The sequence below is a fragment of the Numenius arquata genome, chromosome 3 (assembly GCF_964106895.1).
Source record: "Numenius arquata chromosome 3, bNumArq3.hap1.1, whole genome shotgun sequence".
Classification (NCBI taxonomy): domain Eukaryota; kingdom Metazoa; phylum Chordata; class Aves; order Charadriiformes; family Scolopacidae; genus Numenius; species Numenius arquata.
The window spans coordinates 66,049,139-66,075,340 of NC_133578.1; the positions used below are offsets into that span (position 1 = coordinate 66,049,139).

At 39.3% G+C, this 26,202-nt stretch overlaps 1 protein-coding gene across 4 annotated transcripts in view; it reads left to right on the forward strand.

Moving 5' to 3' along the window:
- The window catches only part of NSMCE2 (NSE2 (MMS21) homolog, SMC5-SMC6 complex SUMO ligase), a 131,065-nt gene that overhangs the window by 52,533 nt on the left and 52,330 nt on the right, over nt 1–26,202 (forward strand). For 3 of the 4 annotated variants that reach the window (XM_074144792.1, XM_074144796.1, XM_074144794.1), the window contains exon 4: nt 9,432–9,585. In XM_074144792.1, coding sequence (XP_074000893.1) covers nt 9,432–9,585 — 154 coding nt within the window. Of the gene's footprint in view, nt 1–9,431; nt 9,590–26,202 lie in introns of all 4 variants that reach the window. The other variant, XM_074144795.1, reaches the window with a different exon arrangement.

Consider the following 26,202-nt stretch of genomic DNA (forward strand, 5'->3'; position numbering starts at 1 on the left):
GTACCCAAGGAATATGGAAAACATCCCGCTGGAAAATCAGCTGATTTCAACAATACATGCTGTAAGGAGTTCTCCAAAGGATAAGTCACACTTTGTATTTAAACAGGGATCAGCTTCACAGCTGGCATAAATCAACAGTGTTTTGTAGGAGCTGGTGAAGATAACACTGAATTGTAGTTGTTTTAGGATTTAGTCCTTTATTTCCACGCTGTGGAAAACATGGGGTTTAGTGATCTCAGTTAACCAAGCAGAGCCGTACAAGAGTAAACAGGTTGTTAATCTGAAATCACCTTAGGGCCTGCTTCTGCTCCCACTGAAATCAATGTCTAAATTCCCATCAGTTTGAGTGGGATATTAAAGACCAAAAAAATGCTCTAATATCCATGTTAATGTATTTTCTAAATATGTGAATTAATCAGCAGCTTGGTAAACTGGTTCAACAGCCTGATGCATTTGCTGAATCAACCTTGCTAAAACAGATGCACCATCTGCCTCACAGTTTCTAACATGCTGTTAAAACAAAGCAACATTTTTATAATAATTACTTTTGCTGTTACAGGCTTTAATCTGTGCTCAGGCAAAACTACATGGAACAAGATGCTGTGTATCTCTAGTGCACCAAAATTAGCTTGCAGATAAACTATATTTGTGGCAGAACACTAAAGCAGATAGAGAAGAGGGATTAGTAAATTGATGTACTTTCTTCTCCACTGTGTCTTGAACCATATTTTTCATGTGTTTTCATAAGTTTCTCCTAAATACTGTGGAAATTTTTGCTTTGTCATATTCGTACTTCATATATTGAAAAACTACAGAGAAGCAAGATGAGGACAGACTTCTGTTTGGTTGAAATCATTAAGTAAATTCAGACCAACTGTCACGGCAAACCACAGGCAGTTGGGCTTTCAGAAATGCCGAAGGGACAGAGGTGCTAAATGTCCATTAGCTTTCTTCACTTTGGTACCTTGGGAAAACCTCAGCTTTAATGCTCACATTTATTGCTGTCTTTATGAGCTAGTTTTACAGTATCGGTAGCAAGTAATTTCAATACTGGTATTGCAATAAGATCCTCTTTCATTGCTTCTTTTTACCTCTTTGCACTTTGCAAAGCAGCGCACAAGGGGTCTTGAGGAGAAGGTAAAAGATGTTCACGTTCTTGTCTCTACCATAGTGGGTAACTGGGGAAAATACAAAGAGCAGTTTTTTTCTGTTATACCATGTGCAGATAAAGCATTTTGCCTGAGGTGCAACGTCTTACAGATGGGAACCCCAAGAAATGCTGTTCAGGCTGCAGACTTTGCATTTGCGCCCAGACAATTTTGTTTCTTCGCCTGGTGCTCATTTATTTTAATCCCACTCTGTACATATGGTTCCTTTCTAAAGAGGAGAAAGCAAGCAAACAGGGTGGGCCAAAGTCCATTTTGAGCCTTCCCAAAATGAATCTCATGTGCCACAACTTGTGAGGAGTTAGTTTGGATGTACCCCAGTGTACAGGGAAGCGGTGCTTGCTTTCTTTATAGAGGTTAAACATCTCCAGCTGCGTTCAAAGTAGGGAAAAGAAATGGTGGAAGGTCCTAACAATTTAATTATGAGGGACACCTTAGCTACAACCACCGTATTGACACGCTGCTTGTGAACCATGGCAACCTGGCCTTGCCTTCAGACTGTTACTCTGGCAGAGTTTGGGGATATTTGAAACGTGCTGACAGGCGTTTTCTGTTGTGCTGGCCAGGTTTAATAGGCAGTATGTGTCATAAGTATGGGTCAGCCCTCGTAAATATGCCTCTCTTGGCATTTCACAATTGTCTGCGAAGGTGTTGCTCAACCCGAGCCCCAGCCCTGCAGCCACGGTGTGTAGAGGTGTTGAATCTCCGGCATCAGATGTGGGCCCTCAGGCAATCCCGAGTGCAGCACAGCAGAGCTCCTACTGCTGAATGATGACATCCTTTTCGATTGCCCTTGCAGAGGTTTCCAAGAGCTGCCTTTTATTTGTGCATCAACAAATGATCTGATATTTGGTATGGGTTTCAATCCAGCCATTGAAGAATAATAAATGACTGTTTAGGTTGAGCTGAAATTTTGCAGCCTGATCCAGTTACAGTGGTGACTCACTTAGAGTTGGTTCTCACATGATTCACAAAGTGTATGGGTGACTCAACCCACAAATTTACTTAGCTCCCATGTTATTTTCCCTCTCAGTGAAAAAAAAAAAAATTGGTTATAATAAATAATCACAGCAAACTTTGACTTAACCCTGAGGTAAAATAAATGTGCATGTTGAAAGGCTGCATATTTGTAATAATAAATTATTTAGTGAGGTAAGTATGAAATAATAGGATGTAGGAATCATTAAACAAGAAAGAATTGTGACATGCCTTTTTGGTTGATTTTGTTGCATAGCAGATGGAAATAAAGGAAGAATAGTCATTTTTGTCTGATGGAGATGTTCAGAGAGGCTGTTTGGACAGTGTCCGTACTTACTGCTATTGCCAGCCAATTCTTGGCATTTGTTCTCTGAAATGAGTAGTTTTAGATATGCCCATGTCTGGGTCAGACATTTTAAAGTTATGTCAATTCAGAAAGTGTGAAATACCCAGGTTCTGAAAACTGGGTCTTTGTAGGATGTGTGAGGCTTGTCACTCCAAATCCTTAACTACCTGAAGTTGTCTGTCTGAGAAATCTCAACTGAGTTTCCTTACAATATCAAATTCAGAGAGATGAGAAATTCTGTCCCAAAAGGGGCGTTAAGATACTTTCTCTTCAAAAGATGCAGCTGCTGTCAGTGTTCCCTTAGTGTATGCACAGGCACATGGCTGTAGTGTAAATACAATCTAAATTACTAGAAGGTTAGAGTTAGCTAGAGTCAGCATATCATAGAATCATAGAATGGTTAGAATTGGAAGGGACCTTAAAGATCATCGAGTTCCAACCCCCCTGCCGTGGGCAGGAACACCTCCCACTAGAGCAGGTTGCTCAAAGCTCCATCCAGCCTGGCCTTGAACACTTCCAGGGATGGGGCATCCACAACTTCCCTGGGCAACCTGTTCCAGTGCTTCACTACCCTTACAGTAAAGAATTTCCTCCTAATATCTAGTCTAAATCTCCCCTCTTCCAATTTAAAACCATTACCCCTTGTCCTGTCACTACATCTCCTGACAAAGAGTCCCTCTCTGGCTCTCCTGTAGGCTCCCTTCAGATATTGGAAGGCTGCTATGAGGTCTCCCCGGAGCCTTCTTTTCTCCAGGCTGAACAACCCCAGCTCTCTCAGCCTGTCTTCATAGGAGAGGTGCTCCATCCCTCTGATCATCTTCGTGGTCCTCTGCTGGACCCATTCCAACAGGTCCATGTCCTTCCTGTGTTGAGAACTCCAAAGCTGGACACAGTATTCCAGGTGGGGTCTCACGAGCACAGAGTAGAGGAGTAGAATCACCTCCCGCGACCTGCTGGCCACACTTCTCTTGATGCAGCCCAGAATGCGGTTGGCTTTCTGGGCTGGATCCTTTTTTGAGTTGTCCCAAAAGGATATAAATACCTAGGTAACTGCATACCTCTGAGCTTCTTAGTACCGAGTGACTAATAACCCTCCATTTCATAAATGAAACAACAAAGAATCCGGAAAATGAAGAAATTCTGCCATGTCAGCTGACTTGGCCATTAAAAAGGTCATTGACAAGCAGGAATGTTTCTTTGCCTCAAAATACCAAGTGTCAATAACATCCATAAATTAAACTTTAAAAGTCCACATTTTGTAGGGATTAAATTACAGGGAACAAATAATGTGTGGCTTGAAAAATTAAGGTGAGAATTCTGAGTTCTTTGGAAAGATAGTTCTTTCGCAGATTACATCACTGGTTTGAGGAAACCTCAACACGGTTCAGGTGCGGCAAGAAATTTCTGAGAAATAAAATGCATGGCGCTGGCAAACTTCCCAAAACCAAGGGACATAAAACAATAGCCCTGAGAAAGGGTACCTAGGAACAGGGACAGGATTAAAAGCATGCAACTAAAGGACTCCTGTGCTAGAGAGAGAAGAAAGAAAAGGCTAAAAAATAACTGTGGAGTGTCACATGCTGAACCACTGCAATGCAAAGTCCAGTGGAGCATTTTTGTGGTACGCAGAATGCCGCTTTTTTTATCACAAAGTTTGCCAAACAGCCACAAGCTGTTTCAGACCTCTTTGTAGAAAGTGAACCAGATGCACATGTTAATTTGAACTTTCCCTCAGCTAAAGGAGAAGGTTAAAGGATGACTTTGTGCTCAAAGCGCAGAACTGGGATTTATTTATTCTTGTTCCTGCCACAGTCTCCTTGTGCAACCTTAGGCCAAGTTATTCATCTCTTCATGCTACAGTCTCCCCATTTGTAAAATACAGTTGATGGTACGTATGTCACAATGGACGTTTGAGGCTAAATTCTTCAATGTTTGTAGTGTTTTGGGATGTAATACTGTGAAGGACAAATTACTAAATGCTGCAATGCTGCATGCAGAATTATGCTGACTATGCCTTTTTAGACACTGATCCCTTACTGTCTGTAGACTAATACCACAGGTTGGTCCAATTTTACTCCATGGTGCCTTTGACCTCACTGTTTCTGGGATTGGTCTGGAACAGAATAATGTATTTCCCATTTGATGGTTATGCTAATCGATGAAATAAAGATTACCCAGACTGCCCCTTAAAATACCCTGAGTTTACGATTACCTTAGGCCGTGCAGGCTGGCCTTTCAAAAAGCTTGATTTTTGGAGGCAAAGTCTAACAGTTTATGCATGGAATACACACAGTACCAGTGGAAGAATCTACAAAAGGAAGGCTCATCCTTCCAGATAGGTATTGGCAGAAGTCAAAGACCTGCCAGGAACTGGCTCATTTCATAAGCATTGCCCATCAAACCTCTTTGCACATAGCAGCTGTGACCAGGTGGCGTGCTGGGTTGCCATGAGCAAATGTATCTTTTGTTAGGTAAACCACAGCTACGTTTTTCTAAACAATAATTTTTTTAATGTTTCTAAATGTGCTTTCCTCTCAGCACTGCTGGTAGATCATGTATGGAGTATCATTAATTATCGTGTATAACATGTCTGTTCTTCTTATTGCTGACCTCCCATGTAAATACCCATGTGGTTCTTTGCTGCTCTGGGATTGTCACAGCAGATGCTTTTGCTTTTTCTATTGCTGTAAACAAGCTGTTGTGACTGATACTTCTTTTCACCATATGTCCCAAACACTCCCAGTTCATAGCTATATGTCATTTCCAGGATGCTTTGTAGGGTGTGTGTGCCTCCACCTCATTTCAAAATCGATGTAACTCTCAATGGATTGACTAATGGCTGCAAGGTGTTACTTCGCATGCTGTTTTTGGCTGACAGTGCTACTAAACCAACAGTTGTTTGCTTAACATGTCTTTCATGGTTCCCATGTGAAGTAACTTTTACTGACAAATTGAACATGCCAGTGGCTTCAGGTTTGCTAGGAAGTGTTTATCTGACATGCTGCCGAGACCAAAAAGAAGTATGAGCCCGACTTGTTGCCCTGAATATTGGTTAATTTGCCGTGTCCCTTAGCCATATCCTATGTTTGTATTGTCCTCATACGTTTTGTTGCGCTGATCTCATCGTCACTGCATCCATCATGAATCTGTAGAGTAGGAGTGGGTGGTGAGAACTAACGAAAACTGTAATGTACTTGTAAGGGTGTTGTGCTGATGCAATGTGCAAGACATTGCAACTCTGTCCCACTGTGGAACTAGGACTGATGTCACATTTTCTTTCATTTGTTGTCATCTATGTTGTTGGGTTAGACCATTCTTAACCCTCTTCATGGAATTGGATATGCAGCACCAAAGAGAAATTGCTTGTGTACAGCAAATGTATTTACTTTATTACAGTGGGTGGACATGCCATATTATTCACCTGTGACGTGTTGACCTTCCAGAAGGTCTACCTGGCGTTTCAGTAATGACATATGTGATGGCACAGTATTGAGTATGGTCAGGAATGGTGTCTCTACTAATCATTTTAATGAAAGCAGTCATTGGAGGTGAACAGATACTGAATTTAAATTGTAAATGTGAGAGAAGTTAAACTACAGGAAAGAGCATTCTTTGAGAATCTCTCTCATCTGACTCTTTAGGTTTCTGTATGAGATGTCCTCTATATGAGGAGTCCTCAGCACAGGAAGGACATGGACCTGTTGGAACGAGTCCAGAGGAGGGCCATGATCAGAGGACTGGAGCACCTCTCCTGTGAGAACAGGCTGAGAGAGCTGGGGTTGTTCAGCCTGGAGAAGAGAAGGCTCCAGGGAGACCTTATAGCCCCTTCCAGTACCTGAAGGGGGCTACAGGAGAGATGGGGAGGGACTCTTTATCAGGGAGTGTAGCGATAGGACGAGGGGTGACAGTTTTAAACTGAAAGAGGGGAGATTCAGATTAGATTTTAGGAAGAAATTCTTTACTCCAAGGGTGGTGAGACATTGGAACAGGTTGCCCAGAGAAGTTGTGGTTGCCTCATCCCTGGAGGTGTTCAAGACCAGGATGGATGGGGCTTTGAGCCACCTGGTCTAGTGGGAGGTGTCCCTGCCCATGGCAGGGGGTTGGAACTCGCTCGATGATCCTTAAGGTCCCTTCTAAACCAAACCATTCTATGATTCTATGGCTGGCTGAGCCTATGTCATATGTACTACCCCTGTAACTTAATGTATTGCTATTGGGAAAATAGCTGGTGTGAAAGACTTCCTTTTTTTTTTTTTTTTTCTTGATAACTGGTGGAATTGTTCATGTTGCCTTTATCAAATAGCGTGCTAGCTCTTACTGTGTTAGGTATATGGCAGCAGGCTGTGTGATTATAGTCCCATAGCCAAGGGAGGGTTTGATATAATCATTCTCTTGAGGTTAGTAAAGATGACCACATCCAAATTTTTGTAGCTCCACGGTAGCAGGGGCAAAGCTTATTTGGGTGATATAATGCAGCTTCTCAAACATCTGTCCTTTATATATCTGTCCTTTATAACAGTATAAGTTACAGTTCCTGCTCACATAGGTAGAGTCCTTTAATTCTGGAAGTTGGAGTTGAGAGAACCACTGTTTAAACTAACATCAGCTGTGTCCTTCTCTTCACCTCTCATTCTGAGGGTATGATTGAAGATGCTGCGTTGCTGAATTTCTGTGCTCAAATCTTCCATGAGTCAAGAAAAAGATAAAAAGAGCCTGATGTAACTATATCAATGTATAAAGTAGTCCCTGTGGAGATGAAAAGATTATTGACATCGTCTTTGCTACAGATGGATGTCTGGAATCAATGTCGCATAATGTCTTTTACTCTTTGTGTGAGTATCAGCAACTCAGAAGCACTTGTTTGGGTTTTTTTAGTATACGCAGCTGGATCTTCTATATGGTGTCTGGCCATAGTGCTCTGGTTCATGATGAGGGCAGGTCTTAGAGACAGGTTGTTATTTGGGCTGTACTTGTGAATGTGGGCCTGTGTTTATACGTTATTTTTAAGTTAAAGAGAGAATGTCTGTAAAAACAACCTGATGGAGTTGTTTCAGAAAGGAATATGTTTGCACTACATGTTGTCCAAATCAAATCATTACTTTATAATGTGTTGGATTTTAAATGTATTTTGATTTAGTAACTACTTTCTTGTACTTGCATACACCTGATGGCCAAGTTTCTTCTCCAGCTGAGTACTGAACAATGTTGGTTTTGACTGTGATAGGCCTCCTTTCGCAGCAGTTTGCTGTGATGCTGACAGAGGCAAATCATTTGAGTGTGTATGATTGTCCCCATTCCCCCGGGCACAGGCTGTTCTGTTTTCCTGTGCTCCTTTTGTCAAGTTTCAGAGGATGAGGACTGGACGCTACTGCTTGGCTTTATGCACAGTCTGAGCATCTGTGATGACAGGCTGTTGGTCTTTCGTAGTCACTGTGCTCCTTGGGTACCAAGGTATTCCGGAATCTTTCCCATTCGCAGTTGGGTGTTGTGGTAGGTGATCTTTTCTCTTCAGGTGCCTTTGAAAACTGCAGGCTCTCACCTAGCAGTGCCTGGTTTTTCTTATTTTTCTTCTTGCCACAACTCGCATCTACCTAACGTAAAAGTGCCAAATTGGCTTTACTCTTGGAAGGAATAATAATTCTATGAATTGCTTTGCTTTGATTGAAAGGAAAGTAAAGTTTTCTTGGTTATGTAGCATTCTATATATCTCCACAGCCCATTTTTACAAAAACGTTTATTATTTCTTTGGCTCGTGAAATGAATATATTCTGTAGGATTTCTAAGGTCTCTGTAAACTCTGGAATCTGTAAGGGATTTGATGAAGTGGACCATTTTTTTCTCAGTAGGCTCTTTTTCTGTCTTTAGCCGTGAATAGTGTGGTGGTCTGGTGAGGGGCAGAATTTAATGTATGCGGTAGGGAAGGAGGGGCTCAGCAGAATTGGTGCTTACCTCCTTTTTTTCAGATTGGCATGCTTTGCCATATGCTTGGGATAGAAATAGCCTTTGTCTGGTTCAGAAAATTCGTAGCATTAAGGATTTGACAGATTTCTACCATCTTTCAGAGTTTGTGCTGTTGCTGATCATCATTGCACAGCATAAACCCCACCACCTGTAAGCTAGTTCTTATGAAGACCTGTCAAAGGTACAGTTCCCTAGAATTTAATATTGGCTTGAGAAACAGAAGGGAAAACTCTTAACTATTGTTTTCCGGGGCTTCCCAAAGTGCTTTTTGCATTCTTGGAGTAACTTAATGTTGCCTATGTGATGACTTTCCTTTTATTTCCAGTCATTTATTCTTCAGATCATTCCGGGTGGAATTACTGTAAGCAAATGCTTTTCAAGAAACCGTGTTTTTGCCTGTCTGTACGGCATAATGTTCGGCATAACGGCTACTTGTTCACACAGCACAAATAAATTGAGGTGGTTTCCTTTTATGTTACATTTATCTGTACTGCTTTTGCTGGCATTATCACACTGATCATGCATGCAGATGATAAACTTCTGTAAAGCTGATTCAAAAATGATGAGAGAGTGGAGGTTTTTAGAAAACTCCCTTAGAAATTGTTTCTGTTTCTCAGTTGTCTTCTCACTTTTGGGACAGTCGTATTCTTTGGTTTCATTCACGTTCAGTGTTACACTGGTTGCTGTTAACGTGTTGACCTTTACCACTCACGGAAGTAAATTTGACTGCAGAGGTTCAGTTTTTCCTATTGGTAATGTGAGAAACACCCTGTATACAGCAATGAGTTAAATGACTCTGAAACACCAGATTTTATAGTTGTTTTTGCTGAAATAAGTAATAACCTGGAGGTTGTGACTTCAGAGCAGGAAATCCAGTTGGAGTCAAACTGAGATTATGCTTATGAATTTTCGCCTGATGTCTTTCGCTTTGTATTAAAATGTGTCATAATAAATAACATTCTATTTCCTATTCCTTACAGATAAAACGAGAAAAACCAGAAAATATACCAGATCTAAAATATTTAGTACATGAAAAATTTACTGCACTGGAGAGCAAGAACACAGACTCAGATTTGCAAAAGAATGAAAAATATATATATTTTAAGGATCAACTTAAAGAGATGAGAAAACAATGTAAGTCTTATTTTTAAAAAAATACATTCTTTGCATGCTAAATGGTAAGATGTGACTAACAGCTGTAAAGTATAGAACTGCCAATTAGGGCTCAATCTGAGGTGAGTGTACTTATTTAAAACTTATTTAAATTGATATCCGTGTAGAAAAAAAGGCAGTATAATTACCTTGGTAGTTTCACACTACCAAGGTTAGACTCACTAACCTCACTATTTAGACTCACACAGTTCCTGCTGTGACTGAATACAAATATGAAAATCTTGCTTCACATCTTTTTTTTTTTGTAAGGTGGGCTTTTTCATTTGAAGACTTTTTCGGGTTTTTTTCTTAATTGATAGGATCTTCTGAAAGGATTAGGTGAGCTGTTTTCATTTGTCACTTAAACAAATTGCTCCTGTTTCACAACTGAGGATGTGTTGCAACTCTAAGAAGACCTTTGCTTTAATCGTAGAACTATATTGTTGGAAAATGCTTACTCTGTGTTCTGAGGTTTACAGCTTCTATGCACGCACCGTGTAACACTGCAACTTATTAAAATCTGGTTTTCTTAATTCACATGATTTATCAAGTGTTAAAATTTTAAGTCATTTATGCTTAAATTACCAGAAAAGTCGGAGAGTCAACAGTTCTAATATTTATGCAACGCAACAAAATTGTATGCTTTTATTGCCCTGCACATATAGCAGCCATTAAAATCTCACTCTGATTACTGTTGCCGGGAAAGTTCATGGGCTCTAACACTATTTGTGCTGTTCTTCCCCAATCATGATTATGTTTTGAAATCATATTATTCTGCTTGCTGTCCCTTGACCCCTGTACCTATTCCCTCCCACCCTACATTTTGATTTCAACATAAACTGGTATCTCAGGAACTTCAGGAGTCATAGATTAATGATTTATATGATTTGAAAATGATATTCTGGGTGCTCTCCTGTAGCTGTTCTTGAGTTTTGTTTTTTTGGAGCCCTATCCAAAACCCACTGAAACTAGCAGAAAGAATTTTCCTGCTGACTTCACTGGACTTTGGATTACTTCCCTATAGAGATTTATGAAGTGTGAGGACATGCTTGACAAGGTGAATTTTAGATCTGATATCTCAAGACTCCCTATGATTAGAGCTTGAGGGCTTAATATATTTGTTTCCCATCTTTATGTTTTTTAAGATTTTGGATTTGAATATTAGCAGTGATCTCTGAGTTTAATAGGCTCTTGGCATTACTGTAAGAGTGAAAATACCAAGTTGCAGACCACAAAACAGTGTAATTTTTACTCCCTACATAACCATAAAGTTATTACTACCCCACCATTATGTTGTAATTCCTAATTTCCAGGTGTTTGTAACTGAGAAGATACAATCTTGATAACTGACTTTGGATTTACTTTCCACCCTGTAATTGCCTGAGGAAGGGGTGTATGCCCTAGTAATATATTCAGCTCGGGCTACGGGGCTGAGTTCTAACTGGCAGACCTGTTGAAAAAAAACCAGATTAAATAAACACAAGAAGAGTTATTCTTTAAGAAAAAGCAAAAAAAAAAAAGAGGACATCATTGTGCTAATACTGCCTGAAATCCAGGTTTGTCTTAGTAGCCACTTGGACTTTTGTTTTGGTTGTGCATAGAGGTCAGACTGTGCCCAGAACAAAATGCATGATGATGCTGGATGGGCTGCTGTGTTCAGTACGTGGACTATTGATCGGCTGGGTCAGCTTGGGTTTTGTAGAATTCACGACGTTTTTAATGAGGTAAATCCATCACATTTGCTCCTATTGCAGCATTTAATGCAATGTAAAAGGATGAAGGGAAAATTGTTTGTTATCTTTCACAATCTTGGATGCAATATAATGATCATGTATTCAAATAAACAGCCTGGTTCAGCCCACCTTCTTTTGGAATGGGTAACTAAAGGCCACCTCAGGGCTGCAGATAGGAAGGAGGTGGAAAATTCAAAGTTAAATCTTTCAAAGCAAACTGTTTAATGCCTTAAACTTGAGTTAGTGTTGTCTCTTCTGCCTAAATAATCTGTTGATCCACCCATAAAGTCACTTTTCTACTTCACTTTCCCCTTCAAAAGGCTCTTTTACCAGGAAGGCTCCCAGAAATTCTTGGGTAATAATGGGTGACAGAAGATCAGTAGAGTCTGTTTATATTCACATATGTAAATTTGCTTCTTTATGACCCAGTGACCTGTAACCAGTAAGACTGTCCAGTTTCTCTATTTATTGTAGTTATGTGATCTTCTTGCCATTACCCTTATTCTCCCTCTCTCCTTTTGTGTGGTTTTCTCACTCATAGCTAGCCTTTAAAAACACCCACAGAGCTGAATATCACAAATTTATTCACAAGCTTTAAAATGGCAGATAACCACGTTCTTACAGAATCGGGGCCTCTGGTCTTAACATCTTTGTGAGAGGCTAAACTGACACATGTACTCCATCTGGTACAAAAAGCCGCCTCTTATTGTTGGGCTCTGCATAGTATTTACTATTTTGCTGAGATGTGTAATTGAGCACTGTCAATATTATCTAAAATATCATATATATCAAATACGTAGCACACGATGTGTACATGTTGGTTTATTTTTCTTTTATAAGGAGAACATTAATGTTATATGTTCAGCAGCCACACTTAATTCAAGTCATTTGTGTATTCTTTAGCTTCTCCTGGATGAGTTGTGATTTCAAAAGCATGCATCCTACAATACAGGTCCCATAATAGAGCATATTATAACGTCTGCAATTTTGAGACACACTTTAAAACTACTTGATGTGAGTTACATACATCAATAACTTTATCAACAGCCACCTGGTTAATATTTTGTTTTCAACTATTAGTCTTTCTGGTTTGGGCACAACTCAGTGCGTAACTGTGGCCTGTTTCAAGCACATATCTACAGTACGGTCCAATTTTTAGCTCTTCTCTGGGATTTGGTTTTATTGCTAAATCAGATAAAATACCAAAACTCCAGCCAAATTTTTGCAGAGGAGCTTTCCTGGAGTTTTCTTTTGTCCCAGCCTTTTCTATCTCAAAGGAGCAGATGGAGTAGATTCTAAAGTGATTTGCCTTCCATGATGAGTTACCATTAATCATTACATCTCCTTTATGCAGAGTTTGACATTTCTATTCCAGAATAGCTGAACAAGAAAATGTTATATTCTCACATTGTCTTTCTACTTAGAAATTAGGATTTGAAGGAGAAAAACTTTCTTGACACAAAGTTTTTAGGTACGGTACAGAGTGTGAAGCAGTTAATGATAACCTTATTTTAACAGAAAATTAAGAAAGCTAATCTTTTTCTCTCTTGATATTTGCTGCCACGGTGATGAAAGGGAGCTGCATGGTTGTTCCCTGCCACCTGACAGGTGACACGCAGTGTGGTAGGGAGTACTAATACTCAGGGAAGAGAAAGGCAAAAGGCGAAAGGAGAAAATCACCTTCAGATTGTCCTCTTCTCTAGGCAGTTCTGCAGAAAGAAGACCTTCTTAGCTTTGAACTTCATCAGCAGCTGAGGTGCAGAAATGGGACTGGGAAAGTGCATCTCTATTGCAGTAAGGATAATACTGTGCCTCAGAGCAGTTTCTGCTCATCTTTCAGACAGTTTGCAGGCATTTTCCCTCAATCTGTGAGCCCTTATTATGCAGCTACTTTTGCTGGAATTTGTGCAAAATGATGCAAAATCTCCACCTCTGATGATATGTGTCAAAACACTGTCAGACAGGTTTTATGTGAACAGCAAGTGATTTTTCTGAAGTCTGTTTTCAGAACTATCTTACATTCCTAAATTCCCACTTCTTATTTTTAATGGCAAACATTTTCCTTTTTCTATTCAAACCTGCTTAGAATGTAAGCAGTAGAAAAGAAGTGTTGATTATTTTTTTAAATTTTCTTTTAACCATTTCTTATGCCCCAGAATGACTACATTACCTTTTCCAAATAGCTGAGCACTTGGAAGGATACTCACTAAATCTGATAATATCAGAAGTTCTAAATAATTGCATGTGTTGTTTGTAAGAAGATTTTTTTGTGACCTTGACCCTACATGACTCCTCACACATAAGGGTCCCGGACCTGCACAGTGCTTAGTGATGTCCTTTTGATTAAGTGAAATGTTTAAGCAAGTTGCTTAAATTAAATAACATGAGTAGATCCTTTGAAATGAGTGAGATTGCTGGCATGTTTCACTTCCTTATTGGATGTAACACAGTGCAGAACCTTGCAGGACTGAGCCTACAGGAACTAAGTGGTGATTACTGCAGGAATTCTAACTTTGCATTTTGTAGCTTCTGTAAATTTTAAAATCCCACCTTCTGTTTAAAGTTGTATTACCACGTCTTTTTATTTCATGCCAGTATATATGTATCAAAGGCATCTTCTGGCACAGGGTATGAGAATTCTGGCTTCGCAAAATGAAAGTAAGAGCTGTCTTTAATCTCTACGTATCAGTTGAAATTTCTGATACTCTGTGAAGAGAACTAATCAATAAGTATAATCTCTACGCCTGTGACCCAAGCTGCCACCACTGTATTTGCTGAAGGTTATTTAGTTTCACATTTGGTGCACAAAGGATGACAGGTTTCATGGCCCTTTTATAGCAGCTGATAACATGCACTTTGGAATCCTTGATAACTGTGGTCTGTACGAACGCCCAGCAGCTGCGTGCTTCGGGAGTCATTTGGTAAAAAGTGCTAAGATTTGAGTGAATGACAATATCGCTGGTTATGCCAAACAATTTAAGGAGTGAATTTGGAAAATGTAAGAACCATAATTTTTTTTTTTTTTGATAGGGAACAAATAATTTTGAGACACAATGGTAGTTCAGGCAGCTTTTTGTCATAGGAAACCAATCGTTGTAATGTAGTTTGGAAGGTAGCAGCACTGCAGTTGTAAAGTTCATCCTTGCCTTCTCCATTGAAGAAAAAAAGTCTCAGAGTTGTTGAAAGGAAAAAGTATGTATCATGGTTTAACATTTTGCTAAGAGAGGTTCAAAGTCATTATCAATAAGCAAATATTTGCAAAATAGAAGTTTTAAAATTTAATGTTCAAGCATACACCATTATGCCCTGTTAATAAATGTATTTTAAGCCATGCATTTGCTGAGAGATAATAATGCAGTTTGAGGTAGAAAAAATGACACTGTGAAAAGAATTCTTGTTAAATTCATAAAAGAGTCTATATGGAGATTCCAGGAAAGACTAAAGTCTTTGATTTGGTTTTAATAGGATAAGAGAACAAGCTGCAACATGACACTGTGTAGTATAATGCTTGAAAAGTTTCATCCAATTAATCCTCACAACATTGCACTGAGATAGGCAAGTTAATTTTATTCCTCACCATATAACAGAGGTGAAACTTGAGTAAATAGTTGAAGTTACTTGTGCAGAGTCACATAACTGATTTACAGATCTGGGTTTCTCTTCAGTAGTACCTAACCTCTTTTATGGTCTATTTCATCTTTATTCTTAAACGTGTTGGTAGAGGATCAGCTGAAAAAGTGGCAGTGTATTTGTCTTTGTATTTTTAATATAAAATAATAGTAGAACTTAAAATCCCTTTACTGGCTAATTATGGGAAAACAACTTCAGCACAAAAGTTGAAAATTCTAACTGAAAGAGGGATTGGTGTTATGACAGTTCAGTGATGTGTGTGGGATATGCACTTTTCATTTATGTAAAATTCCTTATAGACAGACTAGTAAAGAAATGAAAGATGGTCTAGGACTCAGGAAGGTCACTTGCAGTTTAGGAGACCTGGCTTTAGTTCTTTGCTTTTTTACAGTCTTGTGTTACGTCAAGTCATTTAGGTTCAGATCAGATCACTGGGAGTTAGGTGCCTAAAATCTTCGTGGGTCTGAACCTTACACCTATGCCCGAAATTCAGCTGTGTATGTATTGTGTTTGTGAACTGTGCAAGGAGAGACTCATGAACGTGAAGCTCATGTCCATGCTGCTGTGGGCTAGTACCCTATGGAGCAAAAGTAGCCATGTCCACTCTGCACTGCAAAACACTTTGCTTCTCCTGTGGCACTCCTCTGGCACTAAAACATTGTTATTATTTTTTTTGTGATTTTTTCCGTTCAAAGAGCTGGAAATAATAACATAACTCTGTTTTAATCTACCGGAGTAATGTTTTCATGGCATGATGCTGCGGGAGCAAATTGCAGCCCCTGCGGAGTGACATGAATATGTTTAGAGGCATTTGTGTGAATGAGATATGACTTTGGGGTACGGTTAAAGGACTACGCTGAGAGAGAAGCTTGGCTTGTTTTTTTCCTTTTGGGACTGTCCTGCCTGGATATATTCTGTAAGAAACTCAGGAGTGAGTTAGCCCACTCATAGTTTTGAAGGATTGGGAGATCAGGGCCTGGGAATGAAATGGAATGAGTGAAAGTGATGATGATCATGCCTGACATACAAAGCCTTTATTTCACATTGTTATTGGAAAGTTAGTGTCCTTCCTAGTTTGCAAAGAAGGGTCAACTCTAGAATGAATTAAACCATCAGAACTTTTGTTTTGCAATTTGGGACAGTTTTTCCAGGTAAAAAATTAGCTATATTGGTAGGATAACAGGAAGAAGCTTGCATTAACAATAATTCTGTTAGTAGATGATGAAGAACATCAATTGCCAATGGATCTGGTGAGGGTTTCTTTGATGAAATTATTACCTTTCTAATGTGATTGATCAAAACAAGAAGTTTCTTGCTTTGGCATTTAGAGCTCTGATGTGGAATTCGTAGTTAAAATGAAAGAGGAATCAACCCACTCCCTCGAACAGCTCTTCTCTGCTGTAAGTAACCCGGAGTATAGGAGATCTAGGTTTCAGTCTCAGCAATTTAAAATCAGAACTTGTCTGACTCTGCGCCTACCAGGTGATTGGCCTGTAGCTCTGCAATCAGTCTCCCTCTCTCTCTGTTCAGTGTGTATTTAACTATATATAAAAACGCAGAAGGAAATATTGAGGGACCCCGATCCATTAGCCCTGTGGTAAAGGCCCTCCGCTGAGGGAGGTATCTAAATCAGAAAGAACATCAGATGTAGGTCTCTCTCCTTATAAATATCTGCCCTTCCAATCAGTGAATACTTGAGGGTAAACTCTTTTTATCTCTTTGTGTGTCACTCGTCTGATCTATACATGTATTTTTAAAGAGATCTACATTTTATTCCGTTGCAAAAGTCTTTGCAAGATATAATTCTTGCTTTTATATCAGCCTGGCTTTCAGATCAGTGCTGAGTATATAAAATATAGAAAGGAAATGAAGTGTTGCATAGAAATAATTTTTTATTGTTATTATACACTTAGGGATAATAATTTGGGTAATTTATTGTTACTGTCATGGGATAATTCTCTCTTAAGTGAGCACATTGATGGCTACCAGCATAGCATTTTTACTGTTTGTAAGAACATATAGGTCAGGAAGGGAGCTTCTGAATGCTGATTCTGTTCCTTTGATGTTGCAGTCAATCACATTATCTAATAAAATGCCATCTTAAGATACATTAATTTTTTCCCCTTTACTTCTGTTGGAAGAGTGATGAAAAAACTTAGAATCTTGCTCAGATGGTGAGAAATTCTCAGACAAAGCAAGTCTGTGACCAAGTTTTTGCTCATTTGTTCTTGTGCCAGCACTGCACCGTGGCTTATATAGATGTTCTCTCTCAATGGTGTTTAGTTCAATTCAGTCAGTTCCTACATATCTTGACTTACGATAATCCGTTTGTGCAACATGGAAACTTCTGACCATATTTGAACTCATCAGAAATGGTTTATAAATTTCAGATGAGTAAGAAGCTGAGAGAGAGAGATGCTAAAGCTTGCCTGTGTCTGAAATTCTGAAAACTTCAATACATGGAAAATTTGCTTTCTGGTAACAAAACATGAGCGATTTCACTAAGAATTTTCATTCACTTCTTTGACGGTGTAATAATACATACTACTTTTCTTGTAAAAATCTGAGCAGTGAAAATGCAAGGACTGCCTTTGCCAGCTCAGTAGAATGTTACTTGCCATTATGTCTTTTGCATGCTATTCAAACAAATTTAAAAGATAGAGGATGGAGGAATTCCATTCTTACGGCATGAGTTTACAGCTTAAACTTCACGAGTAATCACAGGAAAAGAGGTGAAGAACACTCCCAGGAGAAGAAAGCAAAGAAAGACAAAAGGGAGAACATCTCGGTCATTGACATGTTCTCATTTTGAAGTTAGCATATTGAAGACAAAGGAGGAAAGTAAAGCTCAATGGAGCTTTAAACTTAGAAAACTTCATTTAATTTACTCATTGTTTCTGTTTCTTGAGTGCTTGTCTTACTCCTGGAGGGACGGTAGAGTTTTTTTCACCCTTCCTATATGTTCATTTTAATCATTTATGTGTGGGACTTTGTGCCACCAGTATGCGCTGGGATCAAAGGAAATACTGCTCCTAGGAGAACTCTACTGCAAGTAATGCATTTGGATTGAGTGGATTGAGTGCCAGCACAACAAGCATTTGAGGAAGAACAGGGAAGTAGATCTGAGATAATGCTGACTAAATAGTAATCCATCAGTGCATATCACACTGCATGGTAACTTCAGAGTATTCCAGTTCAGAGAAAGAAAAATACTCGGTGTTTTTATGGTTCCTGAAGCTATTTCCCATGTAGCTCTTTGGTGTGTCTTTCAGAAGAGCTGCAGTTTGAGCTAGATCTTGGCTTGGTAAGCCTCAGTGTAGCTTCTGAAATCAGTGGAATTTCCCTGATTTGTACCTGCAACGTACAGTAACATGCAAACTAGTAATGTGCAGCAAGATTAATAAACATCCTCTAATTCCTTATCAGAAGTTCACATGCGTTGGCTGCTTACCGTAATTCTGCATATCCGTGTTGTTTCATTTCCCTCTCAAAAGCCGTAGGCACCAATAACTTCACAGTAAATCATGATTTCTTTCCAACTTGAATTTTATGCCATTAAATGTACTGGAGATCTTCACACCACCCCAAACCTGTAAAATACGTTGAGCTGAAAAGGAGGCAGAGAAGTGGAGAAGTGCTAAAGGACTGCAACACCCATCTTTTAGGTTTGTGGACCTCAGACTGGATGCCAGAGCCCAGAGTTAAGTGTCTTGGCTCCCACAAGGAGGGTTGTGGCACATGTGCGCGAACAACTTTGTTCAGTGACGAATCTCTTCTGTCAGCGTAGCGTGCTTTACATCCGTACATCAATCACGGGATTGCATAAGATGACTAAAAACGTGCCAACCCTAAAGTAACGCAAAGGGAATGAATCAGGGCTTTTACTGTGAGACTGAGCACATTATGCTTATATTGTATAGCTGGAGAGGAAATGGACCATGGCTCTAATCTGTGGAGTCGGGAAGTTCAGGCACTTGAACAGTTACTGGAGTTGTCAGGGGCAAAGTGGTAATTGTGTGTACTGTCTCTTAGGGGTAACCTAAGATATGTTGCTTTCAGTCACCATTAGCACAAAGTCAAAGAAGTCAAACACCTTTGTTGGCATTTACACTTACTCTAAAACAGGCTTGGGGCATTCAGATGTTCCGTCACAACTGAGGAGTGGTTTAAGTTGATGTCTTTCAGCTGTTATTAGCTCTCATTTGAGACACAGCATCTGTCTTTACAAGTGTGGAGAGGTTTATCGTGTCTTACCATCTCAAATATGGATGCAGATTTGTTGTGTTACCAGGCTTGCTGTGAATGATCTCAGGATTAAGGACAAGTTGCTTAACAGGTGTTCCAGCAGGCACCAAAAACACTTCATGAGGGAGAGGAACAGTTAGTGGAGTGATGGGGAGAGTGCTTCTGGTTTATGCCGTAGCACTGTGTCTGCAGCAGTTGCCCAGAAAGTGATGCAAATAAATGCACAAATAAGCATGTAAGAGAAATCCGTTACAGGGAAGATGCCAGTTTTGGCTCCCCTCTGGATCCTCCAAATGCCCCTAACCAGATTACTGGAGGCTGGACAAGAATACCAGGAAAACATCCCTGTAGGCTTTCCCTGCCTCGTGCCCTACGTAGGAATTTGCTATTATTCATCATCAGAGTAAAACTGGATGGGGTGGACCTTACGTCTGACATCACACAGTTGCTCACAGGCTTTTAAGCAACCCCTGGGCTGGAGGCAAGTCTGTAGAGGGCACTCTGCTGCCCTTCAGTTGAAGCAAAATCTGCGCTGTGTGCCGCTGGACATGGAAGGGGTCTAGGAAGGATGCGAAGAGAGTGCATGACTCTCTGCTCCAGTAGTTAACTCACTCAGCAAGGAATGGGAAACTGGGTTCTCTACATCTCCATCACCACCTTCTCTTCCTCCACTGGGATGGAGCTGTGCCTACTTTGAAGAGCCAAAGAGGTCACAGGACAAACAACGTATTCCTTGTTACTCAGGCTGGGGCAGCTCTGGGCAAGTGCAGAAGTCAGAACTTCAGATCCCTGGAGAACCTGGGAGGGACTTAGAGTTAGATGTCTTCAGGGTTAGGAGGCCACTGAACAGGATTTTTCATGATTTTGGGCTTTAGTGTTTGTAGTTTGCTTCAGTTCTTTGGATCTGGCCCAGGCTTAAGTATTTTTCCTCACTCCCTATTGGAAGCTTATGGGTCAATCCAAGACTTAATGAAATCAAGGCTTTCCAGGAAGGCTGTTCGTCAGGATCTATCTATAAACTTCCAGCATAAACTAAGTGGCTGGTTTATAATCAGATAGCAAAACACAGGAAAAAATACCCAGCTTATCACAGCCTGGAAGAAGACTTCATGCAGAAAAGCTAACAAGTTTTCTTTAAGGAGAAAAATGTAAAGGCTTCCTGATTGCTTTATCAGCCTCTACAGTAAAAATAGTAATTACTGCAATTTAAGATTAATGAATAAATCACTGTATTAAAATGTGAACAAAAAAGTTGTAACAAGCAGTCATATGCCATCCATCATTTGCCAGCTCTGTTACCAGTGTGGGCAAAGTAAGCTATTCACCTAACCTTTGCTGCAGCATCCATTGTTTTGGGTTTTTTGTTTTATAAAAACAAAACATTATATAATTTTATAGATAAAATTGTCTCTTTCTGTTCTCCAGCAAAGTTTTGTTATGCCATGTCAGATGTCTGTCTGGTTGGGCTCATGTTCCACAATTTCACCAACACGTCTGTGCAGATAGCTGCATGGAAATCATACCTGCATATGGCTTTTGTCACGTCACAGCTATGTCATGAACAGATATTTTCCAGCTCTGTCGTACTCTCTTTACCACTTCTCTCATTTTACCCAACTGCTTCCCAGCCTGAATCCATCCTTCCTTGTTTGTCTGCAGCTGCTTTCCCTTTTCACACGATGCCACAGCCTTCTTCCTCCCTTCAGTGCTCCACTTCGGCTTTGCTCCCTGACAGCTTCTCCTTAGAAGTGACAAAGAATATGTTACCCATGACTGATGCACTTAGTTTCACTAATGAGAACGTCATGTCAGTCTTGTTTTGTCCTGAAAAAAATATGCGTAATTTCATTATCCTGGTAAATCGTTTGGTTCATTTACCGTTGCCTTTGCCTGCGCAGTGGCTGATGTACCAGCTCCCAGCTCAGTTGTGTGTACACAGCACAAGCCGTAATTTAGAGGAAAGTCGTGGCTATTGACCACTAACAGTACAGTTGGTGGTGTGCGAGCTATGGCTTTACATTTTTCTTAGAGATGGAAAAACTAGTAGCTGAGTGAGTCATGAAACCCAATGTAGCAAAATTCAGTTGTAAATGAAAGAGGAACATTTCCATATTCTTCATTTGGCTTAATTCCTGTGCCTAATGGCTGTGTATATACCATAAACATTGTGAAGGAGCAACCATGGAAACACTTGTTTTCTTGCATTGCTAAATTTACTCTGGGTTGAATATTAACACAGCGCCTGGCATTACTTTAAAAGCAAAAATAGCTAAAGCGTGACTCACTATGAGTCATTTACTGCTAGTCCTGCTATACTGCCTAGAGCTTGACATTGAACAAGTTGGCAGCCTGCATTGCTACATTTTTTTCTAGGAACTTTGAACACATTTCATTCTTGTGAATTCTCTTGTGCAACAATATTAAACACAGCAATGTGTTTATTTTGCTTCCAAAGTCGAATGAATCAGAAAATGGTGAAACAGAGTATTTTTCTTGGAGATTCTGGAAGAGCTGGATTCTGAGAATTATTTTTTAGCTGCAATAACGAAATGATTGCATCGATGTTAAAAGTTAATTACATTTTATTCAGAGTATGTAAGATACACTTTAAACATTTTAACATCTCTCTTCTTTTTCGTTTATTTGCATTTTCGGCAAAGGCAGACGTGGAATGAGAATGCTCAGCCTATAGGTTGAGAGCGTTTTCTCGTTAGCTGGCAGAGGTTTTATGATGGGAAGGCAATCAGCTCTAAGGGGCAGACAAAACGAGGCAACTGTATCCCTATTGGCCTCTGTATTTAAAAGGCACACCCTAAATATGGTGCTTGGTATCTGACAGCGAGTAGTTTGCTGGCTGCCTGTGGGAATGCCTATAAAAGATCAGCTGATTTCAGTCAGATGGGAAGGGGTAATGAGAGAGGGCTGAAACCAAAAGCAACTTGCTGAGGCAACCATGTGATGATATCCTGAAATACACTGGCAGGGCCAAATATCACTCTTCAGTATGCTAAAATTTTGGTCCCAGCTAAATGTCACCTCTAACTAAAAGCCACTTCTTAGAACAATAGATAACAGAATCCTTCGATATTTTCCATAATTTTTTCTACTTAAAAAAAAAAAAATTACTACAATAATTGAAGAAAAATCTTATGCTATGAGTATACAAACTCCTGCATGTGTTTGAAGGAGGTACCATAAATCAAATGGAAATACTAATAATGTAAGTTCAAAACATCTACAAAAGTAAAATCCACATCTGGGTACAGTTGAAAAGCTTGCTATGTATCTCTTCCTTTAACTACGGATGATGGAAATAGAGGCTGTATGGTGCCTTCTTCTGTACATTTAATAACACATGCAGTTGGAGGATTTTTATAAGCTGAAACATTTTCTCTGTCTAATCTGTTAGAACAACTTCAAAAAATTCTCTTGATGTGGTTTCCCTATTAAAAAAATCTCATTATGATGACTCAAGAGAGAAGTAAGAATGATTAATTAAGCTTAACAGTGACATCCTATGCACTGTCCTGATGTGCACTATCCTACATTATTTCAACACGGATTTGTGAATAAAGGTGCAAACGTAACTGCACTGAAGAGACTTTTTCTGTTTAAAACGTAATATTTTTCAGTAAACTTAACTAAAATAAGGTTAAAGTAATTTTTCTTTTAAGTTTTCTTGACTAGCGATCATAATAAAAAATGATACTGTACTATTTTCCTAAACCTAGACTAAAAAAAAAATTATATCAAACAGTGTAAAGTTGGACAGAGTTTTGATTTTTTTCTGTTACCTCTTTGACAGTGACCCCCAAATCACTGTTATTAAAATGGTTTCAGTAGTTACTCATGGTATATGCTCTTTAGCAATCTCTTCAAAGCTACTGAATAGGCTGTACCTCAGCCACACCTCCAGACATGTTATGCAGAATATAGACATGAGAATTTATGTTAGGAGTAAGACTGTGCCATTTAAAAGACAGCTTTGTGTAGGAGGTTTTTCTGCTCTGAGGATCATCAGAAAGATTGGAGCTGCCTAAGGCATGATATCTCTTGGGCATCTCTATACACGTCGTGTAAGTAATGCCTCTATTAAGCTATAGCAAATTATTCCTCTCACATATACGTGTGTTTCTGTGTCCACATTCACACCTATTGACACAGAGAGTATGGGCAGGGCAGTGACGTGGAGTCTTTTTCTTGAGGGCTTATCAGAAGACCATGTGCTGAGCTCGAGATTAAGCACACAGGAGCACAGTAGTCTAGCACTGAATGTGAACTGCATTGCAAAGTATTAACTGTTCTCCATAAATGCGTAAGAAATACTCTGTTGAACTGAAACCAACATCCTGTTCCACGTGCATCCTAAAATGACAGATGAAAATTCTCAGTCCTTACATCGCTTTCTGTTCCAATTATGAATCCAAGATGGTTTTCTTTAATATTTTCACGTGATAGAACAAACAGAACACATTATGAAAAGCTGCAAAGCTGTGCACGGTGCTGAAAGAATTCTTATCTACTTAACCACTACAGGCTGTGAGGACGTCCATCTTGTTGCATTCTTCTTCTGGATCTTGAAATGTGTTTGAGAGACAGAACAGGAACCGATACGTCTGTGAGATGTCAATAGAAAAGTGATAGGGACTTTGCACTAACGAATTGTGTTCTGTGGCTGTACTCAGTTTCAGCACTGCTTTCAACAGCAGAACACAGGCTTTTTTTTTTCCCCACTCTCAAATTGATTTTAGCAGGTGTGTCTAACCCGAGGAACTCTTTTTCATATATAATTGATGGGATGATCAGGATGTGATTCCTTATTCCCCATGAGTTGTGAATAATATTGCTGCTACTAAGCAGATTTACCACTGATTGTAGTACTTGCATAGCGTGAGCTACAGATGGCCAGAAAAGACTGTTCTTTCTTGCACTGTTTTTTTATGTGACTGTGCCCTTACGGAACCAAACTTACTGACTAATATTGTCCTGTGAGCCTTTAATCTTAAAAATAGCCTTTTTGTTGCAGTTTGTCGGAGGTTGATTCACAGGCATAGTCATACAAGATCCAGCAGCATCATTGGACTGACTATTAATCAGTGTCACCTTTTGAGAAGAAGAGACTGCATGTTAAATTGCTCATTTCTAAACAGCTGCCAAATTCTTTTCTTTTTCAAAAGCCGTTAATCTAGCAGATTTCACTGCTTCTGGTTTTTGTTTTTTCGACACTTAAAAAAATCTATGGCAAGCCTTTTATACATATGGTGGCAGGTGTTTTTGTGAAGTATTAGTGGACAGATTTGCCCTGAGATTAACTACAGACCAGAAACTGAAAACAGGTGTTTGCAATTGAAAAGATCTTCCGAGTCATGAGAGTCCTCAGTCTTGGGAGAGTCAAGTCACCAAAGACGATGGGAGTGAAGAGACGGGCTTTTTGCTATGCAAGTTAGAAAATCCTACTTGACCGCAGAACTAGCTTGGGTATTTCAGATCATCTGTGCCAGTTGGGAAACTTCAGATATTGAAAGTTAACTTTCTGCATCAACAGTGCACATGACAAAGTTAGCTTCCTAAAGCCACATTTAGGACTCTAAATCTGGAGCCATATTTTTAGTTTATATATAAATTGGGAGTATCACTTTAGCTCCCTGATTGAAAAACTTGATTATCATCTTTATTATGTTGCCCTCTGTATATTGGGGAACGTCTGCAGCTCAGGATGATTGTCTGCAGACATGTGCAGACATACTGAGTTCCTCTGCCTGCGTTGTCTCTACATCTAGCCGGTGCAGTGCCATCCAAATGCGGCTGTACAAATTCTGAATCAGCACTAGTCTCCATCATTTCACCCAAGGGAATGGGCCAAGGAGCCCTGTTTACACCTACTATGTCGATTTGCCCTCAGATTCTCCAAAATTCCAGAGAACGAAGATTGTAATTAGAACAATGTGCTCATACTTCTGCTTATATAGATGTCTCTACATGTGGGTTAATTTGCTTTTACTGCTTGTACCTCCTGAGCAGAGGTCAAACCTCTGCTTGAGACATTAGCATGATTAATATTACACTGGATATCTAGCACAGCATCATTATTGGGTTTTTTTAAGCAGGTAAAAATAGGTAGCAAGAACTGAGAAGCTTTTAATAGGCTGTGAACCTGTTGACATACCTTCTCTTTAAAGAGGAACACAGAAAAAAGGAAAACATTCTGTATATAGAATGTATGAAGCTTATTACAAAATTGCCTGAATAGAGTCATTTAAAGAAAAAGATCATGATGTTTGAAGTTCAGGTATTGTTTTAGACCTTAGTAAAATACTACAGAATGTGAATCAGTCGATGGTTATCTGTGATGAGCAGGTAAACAAAAGATTTATTTCCCAATGGGTTTTTCATATGATGGTGACAAACTCCATTGCACAACAATGGTTACATTCCACAGCTGCAACCAGGTTCTGGAGGGCTTAATTTCACAACTGCTTACTGTGTCCTATTGCATTACAGTGACCTTTCAATAAAGAAGGGAGATTGCTGGTTTGTTTTTTTGTTTTTTAACTTAAAAACTGAATGAGGATATAGTGCAGTGCCCTACTTCTTCATAGCAAATTTTGTCCTTGACATTTTTAAACTATGTCCTCTGGTAAAATATTCAGAAGCTTTTGTGTTTCCTACCTTTTTATTAATCTTAATGTGTAGATCTATTTAAGGTTTGCATTTACATTGGCAAAACAGTTAACTGTAAAAAAAAGTAATTCTGATATTATGACTGCCATTAAAAGTATGATTTCCTGGTGTAGCAACTTATATATCATCCTTCTGACATATCAACAGAATAAAATTATTTATTTTTTAGTTTATATGTGTTAGGTTTTTTCAAGGTGAACTCGCGAAGCCCCGATTTCTAAAAATTATTTGGTTGAAAAAATAGCTACAAAGCAAAAATAAATCATGTTAACATGATATGAAAAAAGAAGGATATAAAAAGTCCTGTAAA